General features: G+C 42.6%; 1 protein-coding gene across 3 annotated transcripts in view; it reads left to right on the top strand.

Moving 5' to 3' along the window:
- Nucleotides 1–390: 390 nt before the first annotated feature.
- Nucleotides 391–21,794, top strand: part of LOC121192311 (ERC protein 2-like) — a 145,723-nt gene continuing 124,319 nt past the window's right edge. For all 3 annotated transcript variants that reach the window (XM_041053961.1, XM_041053946.1, XM_041053954.1), the window contains exons 1-4: nt 391–479; nt 2,965–4,106; nt 7,856–8,602; nt 20,342–20,509. In XM_041053961.1, the coding sequence (XP_040909895.1) occupies nt 3,243–4,106; nt 7,856–8,602; nt 20,342–20,509 (1,779 nt within the window). In that variant the 5' untranslated portion in view covers nt 391–479; nt 2,965–3,242. The remainder of the gene's footprint in view (nt 480–2,964; nt 4,107–7,855; nt 8,603–20,341; nt 20,510–21,794) is intronic.

The raw sequence follows: 21,794 nt of genomic DNA, 5'->3' as shown, positions 1-21,794 counted from the left end.
TTTTTTTTTTTTTTTTTTTTAACATATTCAATACTAGTTGTGGCTTTATCCTATCACGTGGTGCAATTTTAGATTAGTTATCATACATCTAACATAATAAACTCACTTTCATGGGATTAAATTACTGATGGATGTCAGGATATTTGTTGTGCAGGAAAAATGATTGGACCGCAATTTCATTTATTTATTTGTTTGAATTTACATGCAATTGATTTTTATTTACTATGCCCAACTGACGCTCATGTAGGTTTATGAAAAAAAACAAAAAAAACAACAACAACAACCTCCAATCATTTGCTGCTCGTGCTGCCCCACCACGCAGTGTCGTACGCGCACGCGCCAGATTGGGTGAGCGCGCCCACGCGGACCCGATGGCAGGACAGGTCATGAGAGAGCTGAGCCGATGAGATCATGGAGCCTGCGCCGAGGTCGGACAGGGTACGGCTGAGACTTCACGGTGATGGAGAGGTGCCTGTCCGGTAAGCTGGAGCACACACTGAGCGCACACCTGGACTTCGTGGCATCGTTTCGCAACATTATTTTAAACAAATGCAACTGTGTGCTTTCACTTTGTGCGGCAGATTAATTATTATGTAAGGTACTAGCTCGAACTCATGTAGCCGTGTGCATATGAGCAAGAAACTAATCCTTCATGCCGTGGTCGTAGTAGAGTTATTCGGGCGTCTGTGTCCAGGCTGCGCGGTCACATGCACAACGACCGCTTTACTCGTGCCACTCATGAACTGTAGTGATGTCTGCTTGATAGTTCGTGGTGCGTTAGTTTGGCAGCATGTTGAGCTTCATGAGAGGGGAACGTATGGACAATATATTATCATGCATATTAACGACTGTTGCAGTTTGGGTGGTGACTCGACTTTTCTCTTCGCGGCAACAGCTGGCTGCCAACTCAGAAGTAAGTGACCGGTCTGAAGTGAGGCGTTACCTACTTGTGGCATTTTAGTTTTGCATTTTCATCAGTCCGATCTTTGTGTGTCAGTTGTTTGGCTCTGTCAGTGTGGTTTGACGTGAGGGTTATACAGCTGCGTAAACTTGGCGCATACCCATCGAAACTGACCAGCTACGCTGACTTATGATGTCTCCATCTTAATGCAAACCATACACGGAGCTTTACTAGTAGCGAGGTACAACACGTTTGCAGTTTCCTTGTTTTGAAAGGCTTAGAGACACTATGATATGTTGCTTTATTTTAATCATCATCACTGAAGACGTAGGTTCACTTTATATATGTATTTTACATCTAATGTAGTAAAATTATACACGGAATTAATGGTTTCATTGGTGGCACATAAGGCTAAATTCATTGTCTCAAACAATGATGGATAAAGGATTGACAGCTATGTTATGACTGACAAGCAGACTTAACCAATCTCGCAGTTGAATCCTGAGCAGTGACTCCCAGCACCCAATCCTCTTGGATTAGAGGAGGGATTATGATTTGGATTTGCCTCTGCTTTGCAGACAGTCTCCAATATCTGGTCCATCACAGACTAGGCTGTGCTTACTTTGATTCCCTGAGGATATTTTTTTTTACCTGCTTGTATTAATGTATGTTTTTTTTACACCTCAAATACAACAAATGACCCCGTGCCATTTAGTATGATATATGAATATGATATTAATATATGTTGATTTTTTCCTAATATAGTCACAGTCTTAACATGCTGTACCTTCCAAGTATGATTTAGCCTAAATTCCAAGTGCCTATTTTTGTCCTCTATTTTTAGTTGAAGCCTAAGGCTCTGATATGTCTGCAGCCTGATAAAGTCTGACCATGAATTTGCAAGTGGCCCAGAGGGATGGCAGATAATAAAGACTGGTTTCCCAATTCCCTCTGCCTGCTGCCATGGGTGGAGCCAATTACACGATTTTCTCCCAGTTTCCTTCAGACCTGCGCTGGCGCTGGAATCCCCGAGCTTCATGACGAGTAGATTTAGTGCTGTCCATGGTGCTGAAATTATCCAGCTGGTCCCTCTATCCCTGTTTTTTCCCACCACCTACTGTGGTGATTGTGGCTATGCAAGGTGCGTTCTAAGCATAATTGCCAAGGGCCTAAGAGTCACCAGTAGTACCTGCTGCAACACTAATCTATAGCCTGGTGATTAGAGAGATTGTTCTCCTGTCCCATCACTCTCATAACCCCAGATATGGAAGAGAGAGTAATTATAAGTGAAGATGACCATGAGATCAGTGGTTCCCTATTTTGCGTATTGCTTGCTTATTCCAATAATGCAGTAGTCAGCCCTGTCTTATGCATTTGGCTGCATATTCTCATCCACATTACACCTTACTGTATATCCTCTCTTGCATTACACCTGGGAAGTAATCTTTTTGCCTGTCTGGTCCATCCCTGGCAATCGTCTACAAATATGTCCAGACATTTTGCTCAAGTGGATGATGTTTGAAACTTTTCACCTTTATGAGGAACAGGACTCCTCTGTGGAGTTGAGAGATGAAGAGTAAGGCAGAAGGAAGACTGACAGCATCCTGGGAAGGGCTGATAACCGCTCTGTATTTGGGAGAGAACAGTGAAATGCCACAGCATCCCATAAAGTTAAAAAACCTTCTGGATTTAGCCTTACCTGCCCCTATTTCCTCACCTTTCTCAAGTCTTTCATAGAGGTCATCAAGGACCAATGAAATCTATTTACAGTCCATTTTGCATGTCTACATTCTTCAGAGTTTTGGTGGTATTTGACTTTGAGAGAGAAAACAGTTAATGAATTTTAAAAGTTGTGGTCATTGATTGCATTTTGTGTCAGATCAATGAAAAGTATCTACAGTTTAGTCCACATTGACCTCTGTTAGGCTGACTGCGTGAGGAATTTTGAAAAAGTGAGCTTGGTATTGAGAAATGCATATTAGCAAATATAAAAAAAAACGAAAGCAAAAGTAAAACTGATGATTTGTCTTTTCTCAATGTTTGTCTTACTTTTACCTGTCTAGAATCCATGATGTCCTTCACTGTAGCTGAAACCACAAGACCTCTGGCCTCTGTGTCTGGGAGCCGTGTAGCCAACAGTCACTTCCACTTTCCTCTAATAGGACTAAATAAGACTCAGCCTCAAGCCCTAAACAATCAGGGATGGACAGGTGAAAAGTGAGAGGCTGAGAGGTGGCCTTTATTCCAAACCTTTTTATTCAGTCTTGTTCCATAAAGGGGCATGAAAATATTCCCAACCCTAACAGTTTCCCTTCAGAAGTCCACTTTTGCCATATAAAAAATGCCTTTAAATATTAGAGCCAAGCCCTCGCAGAGCAAGCTCTCTGCTGGCCCAAAGAGTAGTGGCCATGCTGACGGCAGCACATCTCATTCACGCTTCTCAAGATCCCCTAAACAAGGGAAAGGCAAACAGGCTGTTAGCTCAGCACCGGGCTCCCGCTCAGGGCTAGAACCCGGCTCTGTGTCAGGGGGTGTGCCTGCACCAGCGTCTAAACTGGCAGGAGGTCAAGGGTCGGTGTCAAGGCCAGGTTCAAAGAGCAAACCAGCCACAGCAGCAGACAAAGGAGCAGCTCATGGTTCAGCGACAGCACCCGGGGGTAAGACCCTGTCTATGGAGAATATCCAGTCTTTGAGTGCTGCCTATGCCACTTCAGGCACCATGTACCCCAGTGAGCGGGATTCCTTGGAACCCTCTGGTGGGTACCCCAAAGGCACCATGACGCTTGGCAGGAGCACCAGCCGCTCCTCCTACACTGGCCGGACAACAGCCACGGGCAGCAGCCCAAACATCACCTCCTCTGGGCTACATCACCCATCAGACAACTATGGAGACCAAACCTTGCTTTCTGCAGGGACTTCCAGTCTGCGGCGCCAGTCTGGGAGGCATCCACAGACACTGGATTCTGCTGGACGGGGAGAGGTTTGCACATTTGATCTCCAGGCTCAGCTGAGGGAGCTGCAGAGGGAGAATGAAAATCTGAGGAGAGAACTAGATGGAGGGAGGGATGGAAGGACAGGTCCCAGCATGAACAGCGTCAACTTCTGGAGTCCCGATGTAAAAAGAGACAAGGGAGCTAGGCGGGAGGAGGGAGTGAGGACCTCAGTTCTGAAGGACCAATACAGGACCAACCAAGAGGACTTACAGGTGAGAAAACTGACAAATCGAACAGTGTGTTTCAAAAATACATTCTGGCCACGTTGAGGAAGATTTTTAAACGGCTGTGAACAAAACACAGACCATCTCATCCAATGCTCAATAACTTCAGTATTAAACAATGAGTCACTCTAACACCTACAAGTCTTTGTCAGAGAAGGCCTCGCCATTTTCAAATGGTGGAAATTTCAGTTTAAAATGAAACTCTTTGATTTGTCTGCTCACAAAGAGTTTTTGTGTCGACCCGCCCATCTCCTCTGCACATCATACCTTTTGTTCCCATCTTCAAGGTTGCATAGAAAGGTTTTTGTGTAGTTCATTTGTAAAGATGTTTTCCAGGCTCAGCACTGTCTGAGTTTCCATGGGAACGTGCCCCCAGCGGCAGCCAGTCTAAGTGTTAGCCAGATTCTAAAAAAACTCACAGCGACTCATGAAGGAATAGTGACCATGTCTGTCCTGTGCTACCTCTCCCTGGAGTCTGGCCCACTCAGTCTCAGGCATTATCCATCTGTCTGTCTCACTGCATATACACACTGTGTGTCTTTTTTTTCGCTCTCCGTCTTCCTGTTTTCTATCTTGCAGGCATTCTGTTTCTCCATTTGTGTGTTTTGCTTTCTCATGTGTCTGTTTGCTGGTAAAACACAAGTGTTTCTCTGGAGGGAAAGACCTGGAAATCTATATAAGATATATTTCATCTGTTCTGAGACTCTTTCACACTATACAGCTCATGTGGGTTCTGCTGAATCTCGTTATTGCTCTCTCTTCCTCTTCCCCTCTCTCACAGAAGCATGCAGAAACTTTAATTATATCCGCACTCTTCCACCTGACTCCTCCCTCTTGTAACCAAGGAGCCACCTCTGCATTTGTATTTATAGCTTTTTTAATCTCACATTGTCATACAGTGTGTGGACACCGTGACACAGACACCCACACACGCGCACACATTCTTCTCATTTTGAAACCAAAAATCTAAAAACAAAAAGTTGGAAAAATAAAACAAAAAAAAAACTTTTTCAGGGAGATCCAAAAATATTTTCTTCAACAAACAGAATTGAATGCAAGATTGCATTCAATTCTGTCTTTACCACTAAACATTCTCTTCTTGAAGAGAAAGCCACATGCACACACAACTCACATACAGACACACAAAAAGATACACACACTATTTCACCACCCACAAAGCTGCCAGAGGGATTTCAGTAAGATTTATAGACAATGAATGTGTTTTTTGTGTCTGCGGCATTAAAATGGAACAGGACAGTCAATGTTAGCAGTCTGTGTATCTACAGTCTGGTCCTGACTTGGCCCTGTCTGTGTTAGATGGATGTGTTTGGGTCTGTTCTCCTCCTTCAGGTGACAAACCCATAAAACTGGAACTTTTTTTTCATTTGTCTCTCCCATATTAACACGCTGTCTTGTCCTGTCATTTTATCTTCACCCTTCACCCTCCTTTTATTTTTGTTTATCTGCTGAAACCACTTACTGTACCTGTACATTTACGATAACCTAACTGTTGTGTACCTTTTGCGAACACGTATGAGAATATAATAGGCTACTGGGAGCAGAGCTAATGGAATCCATTAATGCACGACTTATGATATGCCCTCCAGACTTACTCTTTTTCTGTCATGCAGAATTCCTGATCACTCTCCTGAATTTTAGTTCATAGCGGTAATGTGTCCAAATTTAGTGTCAGTTGTCATCCAGTTCTCTTGTTGGTGTGATTTGTAACAAATAAGTCGACCAGGATTATATTCTCTGTCAGGGCTACAACTAACAAATATTTTCATTCACCTACTAGTTATTTTCGCAATTGATTGATTAATTAATCAATCAAATTAATTTTCTGTCGATTGACTAATAAGTTAATTGACCAATAGTTGCAGCTCTTCTCTCTCCTCTTTCCGTCTCTTTCTCTTACACTCTCACTCTCTCTCTTTCTTATGTAACCCTAGTTGACACACGATCGCAGCTTCGATAGCAATATCAATCACTCATTAAATTGTTAACAACCCTATTTGTTTCAGCTTGACCTTTACTTTCTCTCGCAATGTTTACAGTCCTGTCGTAAAAAATAAAAAAAAATACCATTTTCTTTCATGTACTAGTTTTAAAAACAGAAAAGCTATACCTCATGCAGAAGATGTTATTCTAACTCTTATCTGCTGTCACTTCATGCTCCTTTATCACCTCTATCTCCCATCTCTCCTTTGTGATTATCACTTTTCTCCTCTTTTTTTTCTTCTCCATTTCCCCTTTTTTATGCCCTTTGAGACACTTGGAGAGAAGTTCAGTCTGACAAGCAAACTTTATCATTAGCATAAGGAATGTCACCTTTTCTCTCAGCTGCAGCAGACTTGTCCCCTAACCATCTGTTTGTGTGGAGTATGTGTATGTGTGTATGTGTGGTGTGTACATTTTGTACATATGCATTTGTGTCTACAGTCTCGGTTGTGTATGTGTATGTGTGTGCGTGTTTGGAGTGTGTGGTGATTGTCCACCCACTCTGACTTGATATTCAGTGCTAGCTTTTTGCATTGATTATCCATGCTCACCTTCGCCTCCCTCCTACATCTCAATTCCGTGTCCTTGGCGCTCCCCACCTTCTGGACTCGAGCAGAGGAGTTAGGATATTTGAGAAAAATTAGTAATATCACACAGATGAAAAGATTAGTGATTCAACTTTGATTCATTGAATCTTTCACACTCTTCTGGATACTTGTGCTGTGTGGTTTTTTTTTCCTTGACTTTGACTTAGAGTATTTTCTTAGCTTGGTCAGTCAGTCATCAAGAATTCTCTGTGACCATGGTTTCAAGCGCAGACTGAATTTCCATTGACCAGTCAGGAAAGATGAGAGCTGTGAATGCAAATTAACATATTGTATTTTGTATTGCTTAGCACTGCAACATGCGGCAAAAGCAGGCATGTTACATGAAATGTGTTTTCCTCAGCAACACAATCCATCTGTGTCATTTAGTGATCAGTTCTTGATGGAATGAATATTTTGACAAATGCATGTATCGACAAATAATAAATGTATTGACAAATAAGTCAGCCAGTGCATTGGTAAGCCTCTTCAGTCTTATCCATGCACTGATGAGATGGTGCACATGACATTTAGCGTTTTCTGTTCTATATGATTGTAAAGCCAAGAAACTGGGGGGAAAGTGTATTTGTTTTATCAGTCCGTCCACTTGTCTGCAGATATTTAAAATGAATAATCCTTAACTGATTATTGATTTCTAAATCTGGAAATTTTCATGTAGAATACCACCACCCTTTACCTTGTCTTTTCCCCCTTTCAGTGTTCTCACTGCAAGTCACTTTGACTTTCAAATGCAGACCATACTGTATGTTCTCCTTGTGTTTTGAAGTGATATGTTGCCCCCTTGTGGCCAAAACATGTGACTATCACCCAACAACTTTACAAATTAAGGAGACTGAAGTAATCTAAATGATTTGCTAGTTAGAGTATATTTTTTCTTTTCTGTCTGCTTTCTATTTTGGCTTTATACGTGTGTGTCTTTCTTATGTCACATCTCTCTGCTGCAGCATGGGGATATCAGAAGAAACAAGGTCTGTTTTATGTACTCCACCATATATATTTTTTATATATATCTATATATGTGTGTGTGGCATCATGTATTTAGGATTTTTTTTTATAATTGTGTGTGGTATCTTTGTGTGTTTATCAAATGCATGGGAGCTCAAGTTGTTTTGTTTCTTTTCTTCTTATCAGCTTCCGTTAACAGTTCAGGAGCTTCAGGAAGAGCTGAGGGCTCACAGGGAGATGAACAGTCGTTTGCAGCAACAGCGACAGCAGGGGAACTCTGGCTCCTATCGGGAACTCCATATGGACCAGGACCACAGAGGGGGGCTCAGTCCTGGCCACAGCCCCAGACAAAGCCCTAGCAACCTGCACAGTCCTGGACGGAAAAATAGCCCCAGAGCCAGCCCATCCAACACCTACAATCCAAGGCAACAGGAAGCTGACATCATCATTCACAGCCCTGGGTATGGCTGTAACACTGCAGTAGCCACACAGAGAATCAGCCCAGCCAACACCCTTCAGCCTGGGCCAAGGCACAGCCCAAATCAGCCTCTCTACAGTCCCAGCCAAGGTCCAGTGATAGCGCCTAGTTCTCTTCGGCCATGCAGCCCCTGCCAGGTGCCTGGGTGTGACGGCTTCTCCTCACCCCCTCCTCTGGATCCTTCAGAGGAGAATTTCCTCCGGCTGCAGTCGGAGCACGAGCGGCAGGCCAAAGAGCTGTTCCTGCTGAGGAAGACCATGGAAGAGATGGAGATGAGAATCGACTCTCAAAAGCAGACGCTGGGCGCCCGGGACGAGAGCATCCAGAGGCTGTTGGAGATGCTTCAGGGCCAAGGTCAAGGTCAGGGGAACTGGGGTCGGGGACAGCGGACAGGCATCATAACCATGGCAGCGCAGGAGGCTGAGGCTCAGCTGGAGAACATGCATGTGAGAGAGGTGTGTTTTTCTTCCTCAAATGTTTTAAGGCTCCAGAGAATGAAAAAGTGTTTTTTAACAGTAGTAGTGTTGTTTAGTAATCATGAATCATAAACACAATAAAGCACGATATTCATGCTTTATCCAAATAATTACGTATGTATTTATTTTAAATTGCATATTCAGTGATGAGATTAATTAATGAATTTTTTATGTGTGTGTGTGTGTGTGTACCTGTGAATGTGTCTGTGTTGTGTGGTGAGAGCGGAAAGCAGCTCAGTAGGTCTTATCAATGGGCCAGATTAACATACGGAGATCTCTAAGCCTTTGCTCAGCCATGCAGTTTTACAATCTGACTCTGTGTTTGTGTGTGTATCTGTGTTCCTGGGTGTGCAAATGCTCATATTGCAGTTGCTTAATTGGCACTTGTCTGTGCTTTGTACATAGCATTTGCCATTTAGAATTTATTCTACAGCACATAACATGCAGTGAGCTTGTTGTGCAATAAAAATTTAAATATAATTTAATGGGGTAGACATTTTGATTTCAGCTCTTCAAAAATTCTCAGTCAAAATACAAAAACAAACCAATCGTATTTTGTGATTTTGGAGCCAAGTCACGTTTCCTGTTTTTTTCTGTCTTACACATTAGAGATTCAATTTGATTGATTAAGAATTTAGAAGTACCAGGCCTCCATAGAGTGTTGGTGTAGCACAGGTGCGTCTGTATCCTTTGCCAGGAGGGCTAGCGGTACGCTGCTCTGTGCTCCTCACTCCTGCCTTGTTTATTTTTACCTCCTAAATCTTCTTAGCCTTTAATTTCTCTACCTCTCTGTCAGTGTGTGTATATGTGTGTGTGTGTGTGTGTGTGTGTGTGTGTGTGTGTGTGTGTGTGTGTGTGTGTGTGTGTGTTTGCGTGTGTGTGTATATGCCTACGCTTGCCTTCACTATTGTTTGTGTCATGACGTTCTTGTTTTTCTGTCTTTGTGTTGTTTGTCTGCCTCTGTTTGCCGTGCCCAGTCAGAATGATTGCGTGCGTGTTTGTGTGTCTCTGTGTATGTGAGCATGTGTGCACATCTGGGGCCTGTCGGCTTAGCGTTTCTAGTGAGGACACTCCCTCTCTGGGCTGCCAGTGGCTGATGGGATATCCACCCATGCCGGGTGTTTGGTCACCGTGGTGGTTTTGTCAGAGGGGAACAAGAGTGTTTCAGCCCATGCTAATGCAGCCAGTGCTGTGCATGTGTGTACTTGAGTGCCTCTGTGCATATGTATAGGATCTAACCATGCTATGTGTGTAAGAGGTGAGTACCTGTTCACACACACTCTGTGTGCTGTGCTATTTTTAACTGCTTGACAGCTTAACACATACTGTGTGTGCAGTGGAGGAGGAGGAGGGGGTGACTGGGTATGAGAGGTGAGAGAGTGGGAGAGATGGGAGAAAGGAGTGTTTTTCTAAGGTAGAAAAACAGCCTGTGTTTGTCTGAATATTAATGTATGATTAATGAGGGAAAACACTCTGACCGCCCTGATTGAAAAGAGAGGTGATTGTTGTTCTTTCGTTTTTTTTCCCTCGTCCCCTTCTGGCCTCCTCTCTTCTGAGGTTGAGATGGGGTGATGGAGTCTCCGTGTGTGGATACATGTATATATGTGTGTGTGTGTGTGTGTGTGAGAGAGAGAGAGAGAGAGAGAGAGAGAGAGATGGAGAGGCACGCGCACACACACAGACATACAGACTGCAGACAGGTTTGCTTGCATACTTGCATACTTTGATGTGTTGAATTGAGCTGAATTGATTACTGTTCAAATTGGAGTTAGTGTAGCAGTTAATTTTTCAGTTTTGAAGCCAAAACCAAAGCCTCGCTTAAATTGAAAGAAGCAGCAAACTCAATATTCATAGGCTGCCAAGCTATTTGAACTGCTGTTTGTATTTTTAATAGTGTGGATTGTATATACAGAACAGCAGATGTTAAGATCATAGATTGTATCCAAGTTAAGATTTATGTTTAACAGTGTGCAAGGTCCGTTACATGAAAGTAAAAAGATATATTTTAAATATTTTGAATGTCATTTTTTATAATAGTTTAATAATAATGACAAGCCAGTCCAAAATTCAATGAAGATATGAGAACTATTTAAACAAATTGAAGATAGTGAATAATGTAGTTCTGAGGGTGCGTTGTGCAGATTCACCACAAACAACAACAAATGAATGAGGTCTCAATAAATCTCCACAGCTGAATCAATCAGTTTTTAGAAGGTTAAAAAAAAATATATTTTTTTTAAATCTCTGACCCTCAAAAATTCAACATTTATGAATAGAAATTCTGCATTTTTTATAACTTAACATTGTCAAGTCTGACAGTTTGATGTTTTCATCAGTTTGTGTTTGGTGTGGAATTTGAATATTAAAGTTTGGGTTGAATACAGATTAACTGAGAGATTTCTATGCACTCATTTAACTGTAAGAAGAAACCTGTTTCCTGTGAAGGCCTCTTGCCATTGTTTATGTGTCAGAGGGGTAATTTGGCCTTACACTTGCACTTGTCATGGTTGGGGAAGGAAAGTCGATGATGGTACTGCAGCTATTGCCTCTATTAGGGGGCACTACTCTCAGTTTTTTTGATTAGCTCCAAAGGAAACCAGCCCCAACTGCCTTTCATTACTGCACCCATTACTCTCTCTTAAATGGCCGAGCTTGTTTAGCTTGAGCTGGGATAATAAATGCCTTCATTTTCGGTTCGCCTCTCTTTTCATTTATCCTTCAAACATGTCTGAGGGTTGACATGGGGGCTTTCGTGGTGTTCTATGCTGGTTTGAAGAGAAATTATCACCTTTAATTTGTGTTTATATTATCTTTTTTTTTAATGTAAGGAGAGTTAAGCGGATAGGTGAGAAAATGTATAAACCTGAATGGGTTCTCTGATTGCCTCTTACTCAAATCAGAGAATTGAGTAAGAGGCAATCAGAGAATTTAAATCTCTTTTTTTGTCTTTTCCCTTTTCTCTCTGTCTATGTTGTACCACTCAGCATGTATAGACCATGACCAGATGTGGAATTACTTGAAGCAGCTGTTTGTGTTTGTGCGTCTATGATCAGCTGGTGTACAGTATGTATAGATGTACGTCTCACTCCATCACTCCTTCACCTACTGCTGTACGTCGTCAGGGGATGGTGCGTGTAGTGCTGCTCTCTCGCTTGCGTTTCCTTTTTTTCTTTGTCAGCTGTCAGTCTGTCTTAGCTGCACAGGTCCGAGAGAGAAACACTGGCACGTCTATGTCAGCCTGTTCACTTTGCTCTTAGAATGATCACACTTAACATCACCATAATTCTTTAGAATAACATGGAAGCCGCATATAAAGTAGTATGTTTGACTTCTTCATTTCAAAAAGCCTCTCCTCTATAATACTCTATAATTCTGCAGTACCAGCATTGTCCAAAAAGCGGCAGTGTTCTATTAGAATTCAACCACTGTGGCGGTTACATGCACGGACTGTGAGCTTAAGTTATGTGTGATGGCACACACATACACGCACACACACACGCTGAGAGGCATAAATCTGGGCCTAATCGACTCTCCCCAGCCGCCAGGTCCCTGTAGACCCAATAATAACAGCTGCACCACTGCTCTGTTCCTGCCCAGCCCTGACCTGCTGCCAATGGTGCACACACACACACACACACATGCATACTCTCACTGTGAGATTTTTACTTGGAGATGGCATATCTACTTTCATACATATCGTACTGCAGATTTCATATGGCCCTTAGGGACTCTGGGTAGGAGTTAGGGCCTCTACTGTATATGAAGACATCTCACTCAGTATTGGATCCGTAAAACTGAGTATGTGGCATTGCTCTGCTGTTCAGAATGTAAGGGCCAAGCACTTATGGTTCCCTTGTTTTTCTATAGTATGACTGGCTTCAGAAGTCCTGCTGCTGTTTTTGGCAGGCCCTCTCTGTCTGCCCCCGCACCCTCTCTCGAACATTGATGAAACTTCAGAAGTGAAGCTTTTTAAAACTTTCTAGTGCCAGCATGTTGAGGAGAAGTGGAAGTTCATGTCAGCAGATCCACCATTTTTTTTCAGTTTCTTTCCTGCTTTTTTCTTTGTCCTCACATTTGAATGCCACCAGCCAATCAGCTGCAAAATGCTGATGTCTTCTTCTCTCTCATTTCTCACCTCCTGTTCTGCCTGCGTTTGTTTGTCTGTCCATCAACATTTCCTACACACTCTTTCTTTCTCCCCGAGCTGATATGCTATGTGTTGTGGTTAGTTTAATCTTTGAGAGGCCTGTCCTGGGTGGAGCTTTTTAGGGCTCTGTTCTTGATTGGCCACTTTTGGCCTCCGCTAATGAAGCCCCTCTCAACTAACATTAGAAGACCACTGTAAATACCATCCGCAAACACACACACACACACAGTGCTCCCCACCCCACCACACCCCGGGCACCACATACTCGCCACGCTCTGTTGATCTCCCAGAATGTTTGAGCGGAAAAGTTTATCGGGACAAAATTACACCCCTCAAACCTTCTCCTCACCCTCTCCCTGTTTCTCAGCAAGGCTTTGATTCCCTATGATCCTCCCTTTGTCTTTTCAAACTGCTCTTTTGAGCTGATGGGCGGACGCATTTTCACATTTGTGGCAAGCAAATGTGTTTCCTTTTTTTCCCCTTTTTCTCTCACTGATGGAGAAAGGATGGGAATGTGATTGATGAGTGTGTGTGTGAGAGAGTTTGTGTGTGTTTATGTAGTAATCTGTGCATGTTCTAGTCTGTGCATGGCGTACATGACACCATTGCCTTCAGGCTAGAATTGAACCTTTTGACCGTATCCTTCATTCAGGATGCCGGCACTTATTGCTATAGTGTTACGTTTGATCCTATTCATTCCATATGCTCGGTCCTCTGACACATGTGGAGCAGAGTAGACAGTCTTTGATGACATGCTCTCTTGCATGACTTAATTTCCCCCATTGAGAGACACAACAGATTTGAGAACTGCGCTTTAACCGTTGTTGATAAGGAGCTAATACACACACTTTGACCAAGGGACAGATAAATGTGCACAGGCAGGCGAAAAGACAGACAGGCAGACGGTGACATACACACTCAGAGTGACACATTAATACACATATGGTCAATAGAAGATTAGGGTTGTGGCAGCAGTGGACATGCCAGTCTATGGGAGGAACAGTAATCCCTCCTTATCCATGGCTGACATGGACAAGAGGATAAGGCCCTTGTTTCCTCTCATTTAAACTCACTGGGAGAACTGGGACAGGTGGGAGCAATGGCAGCCTGTTGCGTCTTTCTGTACCTCTGCCGCTTAATTTGTTTCCTTGTAGCACAGCATACACTGTAGCAGTGTACAATCAAATACAATAGCAGTGAAAAGAGTCCTCCATGTAGGCAGAAGTGGTGGCTTAAAGCTTTGACAAGCCTCTTCGATACAGATAATTCTGGGTGGGGATTGAAAGGGCCGTGTTTGGCACCACTGAGGTGTCCTTGAGCAAGGGCCACTCCCTCATTACCACAACTGAGGTGTCCTGAACCCCCAACTTCTTCACTGTAGCTGCTTAGTGGCCAGAAGATCAGACTGTGGTTGTGCTGGGTCTCAACTTAAGTATGAGAGTTAATTTACATGAGAATCATAGCAGGGCAGTTAATGTTTGGCATCTTTGCTCTGACTTCACACTCTTATGCCTGCATAGAGGTGTTGATTTAGCTGTATCTGTAGCTTTGCACTTGATATTGAAAGTCTTTCTAATATTTTGTCCAGCCCACTTACATATGCGAGGTGGGCACACGTACAACATGGCCTAATACACTCAATTTTTCCTTTTAACGCGTGCATTTCCCTTTTTGTGTTTCAGTATGTGTGTGTGTTTGCGTGCCCATTAGGCTGACTGTGTGTGTGCTTTTGTGTAGGCATAGTTGTAGGTCAGAGCTATCATTAATTATTGATAGAAGAAGCTTAGCGCATGTGCTGGCAGAAAGTGTTGCTAAGCGAGAGCTTTAGCATGCCAGAGACATCTGTGAGAGGGACAGAGAATACAAGTGAGAGATAACAAATAGAAAGATTCAGACTCAAAGAGTAATGGAGACAGATTCATATGACCTATAGCTGAGTGTGTCTCCTGCCTGCTGACGAACAGAGACAGAAAGACGGAAGCCAGAGAGAGTAGGGAAAAAAGACACCAGCGGGAGTCTTCAGGAGAGTATTAAACCAGACACCTACTTAGCTTGAAGATCACAGGATTTTTTTTTTTTTTTTTTTTTTTGCAAAACAAGAATTTTTGAGGATGTACAGTTTGGGAAAACATAGCAATATTTAACAAAAGACATGAAAAATGTGATATAAAAAAAGACAGGGAAAGATTGACTGGTCAGTCTGCTCAGTGTATCTTTTTAAGTGGCTTTGAAGCTGTGGGTGTTAGAAAGCCCTAAAGATGATGAGCCGCCAGGCTTATTTTTACCGGGTCCCTCCCCAGGAGCTCCATCGTCGGAACCAGCTCCAGGCCGATCCGGCCAAGACCAGGGCTCTGCAGACTGTCATTGATATGAAGGTAGGACTAATGCAAGAAACAAGAGCAGGCAATTTTAAAAGCCTATTTTAAGTAATAATGTGCTACATGATAAGTGTGTATTGCTGTAATAGATCAGTTCTCAGCTTCATAATTTTTTTAAGGTTTGTAACATCAGCTGTGTTAGCTGAGATCAGTGAGTTTAAACTGTGGTAGGTGTATTTTGATAAAAAATGTAAATCTGATGTTGGGATCTTGTTTCAGCAGTGCTCTTTGCTGCATGTTTTCTGGTATAGTTTGATATCAGCTTCATACCAACAAAACTTTAATTATAGATGAGCACGGCTGTAATGTGAGCAGTAGCGGAGGATCTGGCTTGGTTGTAGGTGCAGACACAAACATACATGCACAAATAATCTAAGTAACATTCTCCTCTTGTTGCCTCGTGTCTATACAGCTGCCATGCCCAAGTAGAGTCCATTATTGGCCCATGCAGAGTTGAGCACTTATTCAATTTGTTTCAAATGTCACATATGGAAGCTTTCACTCTCATCTCAGCCCTTTGAAGTCATTAGAGCTGTGAAAAATGCAGTTGACTCCACATGTGTCTGCATACACACCCACGCACACACATATTTAGTGTTCATTCAGCTAACGCTTGTTCCAAAAGTGGCTCCTTTACAGCAAAACCACAGTTATTTTTCACACATACTTTGTGATTTGTCTGCCTATTAACAAACTGCACATGTGCTAGCCAGGGATGCCCATAGTGTTGTAAATGCATGAGAGAAGCCAAATTAAATCTGACTGCATTAATTGGAAAAGGCAAAACAAACATTGCCACAGGGATTAGCCATATGAAGGGGGAGAGTTAGTGAGAGAAATACAATAACTTCATTTGTTTGTCCCAGTGTCTGTGCTGTCTGTGTGTGTGTGTGTGTGTGTGTGTGTGTGTGTGTGTGTGTGTGTGTGTGCTTCTAAGTGGTGTATATTTCATCTTTGTAATTACAGAACACCAACCCCCCTTTCTGTTTTGACCCTGATGTTATCTGGCAGGTACGGTAATGAGTGCTCACCTCTTGATTCTTCAGTCTACTCAGCATGGGCTACATATATACAGCATCTGTGTTTCCCTCTATCCCTGTTATAAATTCCCTCTTGGTTGGAGTACAGTAGTTTGTGTTTCAGTGGTTTTGCGGCACAGCTTTTATTTCATGTATTCCTATTGTACCGAATGCTGTTTACCCTGTGTATTTTCATTGGATTTGCCTTGTTTCTCTTCCTCTGGATTAAATTTTCCCTTTCTATGCTTTGGGGCAGAAACAGATAGCAATCAGGAAAAGGTTGAATAGCAAAGTGCATGTGTGGGCATTTTCAGGTGTGTGTGTGTGTGTGTGTGTGTGTGTGTGTGTGTGTGTGTGTGTGTGTGTGTGTGTGTGTGTGTTTGTTTGTGTGTTTGTGTGCTTTGGGTAAGGTGGAGGGATTCCCCTGAATGAGTGATTGCCCCACCTTGACTTTTTTCGGGATGTACATTGAAAGTCTTTGTCCTTGCATACACTCCTTTTTTTTGTGAGTGTGTTATATGTACCTTTATAAATTACTGTCCGCTTGGTCTATATGTGTTTGTGTGTTTAGGATGGTAAATCCAGCACCTTGTGCTAGACAGGGCTGATGTCAGAGGATGTAATAGAGGTCAGATGCTTACATGTTGCCTGTGGTTTGTGCTGATGGCATCATGCAGTCTGTTTCCATTTATTCAATTACCTTTCTCTTCTCTTCCAAGGTTTAGCATTTAACGTATGTCTGAACCTATGCAGCTAAACAACCTCAGGACCTGTCCATGACAGATCCTTCCATTCCCTCATAGATACAGCATAGGAAAACATCTTGACTGCACACAACTGCTTGCATTTCCACTGTTTTTCCAGACATTTTAGTCAGATGTAGGGCTATACATTAATATGTTATAATTTAGATACAGGATGCTATGAGGTTTTTTGTGAATATGCTGAATGCTTGCTAATGCTATTTTTGTTTTTTGTTTTTTTGTTTTTTTTGAAATCCAAATACTTTTCAAAGTGATCCATGCAGATATTGTACAGGGTTATTATTCCCCCCTTGTTAGTAGTTATATATTTAGTTTCAATGTAACTCATATAGTTCATCCACAGATAGAGTTCATAGTAATGACTAGGTGAATGAGAGAGCTGTTATAATTGTAAAGGCCACTATTCTTTTTCCGAGCAACAAAATTTTGTCAACTTCTTCTCTCCCTCCTCTTGTACATGACATTTTAGAAAGACAAATTGATAGATCAATAGATGGACAGACAGACATTTAGACAAACAATAACATAAAAAAATGTGAGGCTTCATTATGGACCAGAACCTAATGTCCATAGTCAGATCTTTCTTTACTCTTTGCCTGCCTACTGTTGCTGGTGTAGGACACCAAAATCTCTTCCCTGGAGAGGAACATCAGAGACTTAGAGGATGAGGTCCAGATGTTGAAGACCAGTGGCCTGCTGCACCCTGACGACAGGCAGGATGAACTCAAGCAGGTGGAGGTCTACAAGAGCCATGCTAAATTTATGAAGACTAAGGTAGAATGTCTCTGCATGTCACCTGAGATGACTCCACACTGCATGACCTGTGATGCATGCATGAGTGATGCATGTTTGCCTTAATAAGACATCAATGACTACTGCCTGAGAACCTGTCATCTGCATGCTGTATGTTTCTGTTGCATGCTCATAGAAAGCAAGCTTAAGTATGGAGAAATCTTATGTTATGTCTTTTGCCGGCTATATTGAGGCTCTGAACCCCCTGTGTTGCCTGGATACCTGCAAAGCCAACGCTCAGGAATGCATTCCTTCAATTCTTGTGTGCCCTATGTACTTTACCTATTTGATGACCAAGCATTGTACTGCTCTGTAACGGCTGATTGTTTGGAGGGAGCAAACTTAGGCCTATCAGCTTACAGTTCACCGTGTCTGTTTACTGTCCTACCTTTAGCTGGCAGAAAGACCTGGCTAACATTTCTCTAACCCTGGCTGTATGCTGTTTTATTCATTGAGACACACCAGTGTGCTGACTGACAAACGGACATAAGAATAGGCCCATGAACATGGTCCTACAGGAACCACGGTTAAAAAAAATTTAGTTTCAGGTTTCACCGAGTTTCTAGCTGTGTGTCCAGGATGGCTGAAGCCCATGATTAGCTCTCCATGTGAAAATGTTTCTCTTTGGTTCATTAATGGCGTTCTTTGTAGGGCCCATTTGTCATTGTACTGGGGAAGTTCCTGATGCAATCATAAAAGAGATGTTTTTATGAATGGGGCCCTGACAGATAAATGTGAACTTACAACGACAGAGGAAGGAGCTCTCTCCTCACCCATACTGCTCAGGGATGATATACATCACAGGGATGGCCCTGGCTCACTCTCCCATTTCCCATCTTTCTTCGTTCAGTCGCACAGAAACACAGAAAGACACCACGCGCACGGATTTGCACAGGCGCACAGATTCATTCTATATCCTTGAAGTGTTTAGGGTCCTAGTCTTTCAGCAGAGGTGGTGACTGGTGTTGAGGTGAGACTGTGATAAGAGAGAAACCAGAGATGACAGGGATGCTGTCCGCTTCGGTTTCCTCTCCAGGCTTTGATCTGCTTGAACACTATAAAGCAGCATCTGAGAGCTCGAAGATTTGTTTAAGTATAAGTGGGCATTAGTCAATTTATTTATCCAGATAATCAATTTTTGCTGAACTTCACCAAGTATAAAATTTCGAAGCCTCAGTTGTATGATTGAGGAGTGCAAAGTGTGGACGTGCGTGGCTGAGCACATAGCTAGCTGGAAAACTGTATCTTTTTCCCAGCTGACTGTGTGCCGTAGTTTTTTGGCTTGCTGTCTTCTTGTCTTTGTGTCCCTCTAGGAGCAGCCCTTGTCACCATGTGTGTCTTCCATCAGACCATCTCCCACCTTCCTCCTCCCTACCCAACAGCCTTGGATCACAGAACAAGCAGAAGTACCCCTCTCATTAGTCTCATTATTTCTTTAATTTTGCCTGATATTCTTTTAATTCACTGCTCCTTGTTTTATCTGTAATACTCCATCACTTCGTCATATTTTTTGGTCCACTCTCTACCCATTTTCCAACTCCCTTTTCTCATTGTCTTACTATCTTCTCACCAGTGTAACCTCTTTGATCATTTCTCTCTGAGTCCCCTTTTTTTTTTAACTCCACCTCACATTTTGGCCGCCTGTTTGCTTTTATTCTGTCCCTCCCTGTTCTCTTGGGCTCTTTTCTCTTTCTTTGAGTGAGGGCTGATTGGCCAAGCTGTGGTCCACTCAGAATTCCCCTGTTATGAGGTGAACCCTGCTCACACACAATTAGAGAAATCTCTCTTTGAATCAGCTTTTTGCATTTTTGGCACCGGTAGACAGATGCCAATCTTCTGCACATTGCTAGCCTCAGCACAGAAACCTCCCTCTGTTAGTGCATTTGATTTCCTTTGTGGTTCTCTGTCCTGTTCTGTATGGCCTTCCTTAAAACAATCTGTAATCCTTCAGCTATGTGAGTGTAATATTTTTCCTGCATGTATTTTTCACCCTTCGGCTATTTGGTTTGGTGTGTCCACTGCGCAGACAGTAGGCCTGAGTGAGGACTGATATTGTAGGGCTGAGTGATAATTCATTATTGTGATTCATCATCTCTCCAAATAAATGTCTCATGACACAATTGGCATATTTAGATATTATAGTTTACAATTTCATGTCTAAATGAATTATGAAAAGTTCTGGATCACAGCATGGGAAATATTGAGATTTTCTTTTTAAAATGAAGAAGAAAAGAATGAAAAAGTTGCTCTTTTCACCGTGTGATTTTGAATGATGAGCGAGCTGTCACCTTATTCATTTTGGCCACTGCCATATTAAATAGCATGTTTAAGCCTGCATTCAAATGAATGTGTGCTTTCAAATCACTTGCTTGTTTTGGAAGGTCTGTTCATAGGGAACAAAGTGTGGGGGCAAAAAAAGTCAGACTCAGTAATATATAACAGCAACACAGACATTTGCAGGAGGTTTGTGTGTGATATGTTTTTGTGTGTGTATTTGCCTGAGTGAAAAGCCATATTTTTTTCTCGCTTTTGACAGTTTTTGTTATCTGCAAGTCTATCAGTTCACTCAATGATCACTTAAATTTTTCTGAACAAATTTATGTGTATGTGATTGCCAGATAGAGCAGCTGAAGCAGGAGCTGAACAAGAAGGAGTCAGAGATGCAGGCCCTGCAGACCAAGCTGGAAACACTGACCAATCAGAACTCGGACTGCAAGCAACACATCGAGGTGCTAAAGGAATCGCTCAGCGCCAAGGAGCAACGCGCCAGTACACTGCAGACAGAGGTCAGTGTGCAGGCGCTCGCACACAAACGCACACACGGACGCACTTGCACATACACACTGACATGCAAAATCTCCAGATGTATGAACCCACACAAATACACCCACACAGATACAAACTCTCACCATGATGCACAGAGCCACTTGGAAAGATACACACAGCCTCAAATGGATGAGATGGCCTGAAAATGAAGATGTCTGTACATTGCTACAATACTGACATTATTGAGGGCCATAATATTTTAAGGCTGTGGAGCTTTCTGTGGCATTGGAATTAAAACATTATTGCATTTTAGTGTGTATGTTGTTCTGTTATAGCCCACCTACTGCACTTGTGAGATGACAAGAGGTCATCGCAACAACACACATGCAAGGACCTGCGATATAATGCATCTGTTCTCAGATACCCTACAAGAAACTGTAGAAGTATACAAGCTCCTGTCCTTTCTGCCTTGGTTTCTTTCTCTTTCTGTGTCTTTAAAGGACGTTGAGGTGGGTGGAAAAAATGTCTATGCGTGTGGTTCTTTTAGTCCACCAGTGGGCTTGTACGTGTGGGCGGGTCAGTCAGTCAGAAGGCTGGAGAAAGCTGGCAGCTTTTTCTCCTTCGTCTTTGAAGTTTTTTAACTCTGGAACAGTAACGATTTTATCACTGCTGTTAGGAATGGAGGTGGGCTGCATGTTGGGAGATGGAGGTGTGTATGTGTATGGAGTAGATCATTTAGCATTTTTCTCCATCGCTCTCTGGACTTGGAACTGATACTTTAGATCTCTTTGTGTTCGCCAGTTGAGAGAGGCCTGCTAACTATGTCCACTCATCATTACAGGAAGCAATTTGGGCCAAAATTAGGCCTAATTGTCCATACATGTGCAAGGAATTTTGGCCCTTGCAGTCAACTGAATACATCATACTTAAAGGAATTGGTTTTTAGTGGGTGGTTTTTTTTTATGTGTTCATGTTTTAGTTTGTGTGTCCAACTGAAATGGCATGTAAGTAAATTTGTGTGTGTGTGTGTGCGTGCGCGCGTCCTTTTGCCATTGACGTAACTTTATGGCATGATCAGAAAGCATTTCAGTCGCAATCACTTTATGATTTGCCCTCCCAAATTAGCTTTATAATAGGCCCACTGCAATCTTAACCCAAACAGAGAGAGAGAGATAAATGCAGACAGGGGCTCCCCAGCCTGTGGTTCACTTTCACATCTCCCTCGTTCTCAGTTTCGACAAGTTATGCTGACTGAAGCCGAACAGTATCAGGGAGAATTTACTAATTGCTCATTTTGTCCTCTAA

The sequence above is a fragment of the Toxotes jaculatrix genome, chromosome 2, assembly GCF_017976425.1.
Source record: "Toxotes jaculatrix isolate fToxJac2 chromosome 2, fToxJac2.pri, whole genome shotgun sequence".
Lineage (NCBI taxonomy): Eukaryota > Metazoa > Chordata > Actinopteri > Toxotidae > Toxotes > Toxotes jaculatrix.
Note: the sequence above shows the minus strand (reverse complement) of the source record. Positions and strands in the feature narration are given on the sequence as shown.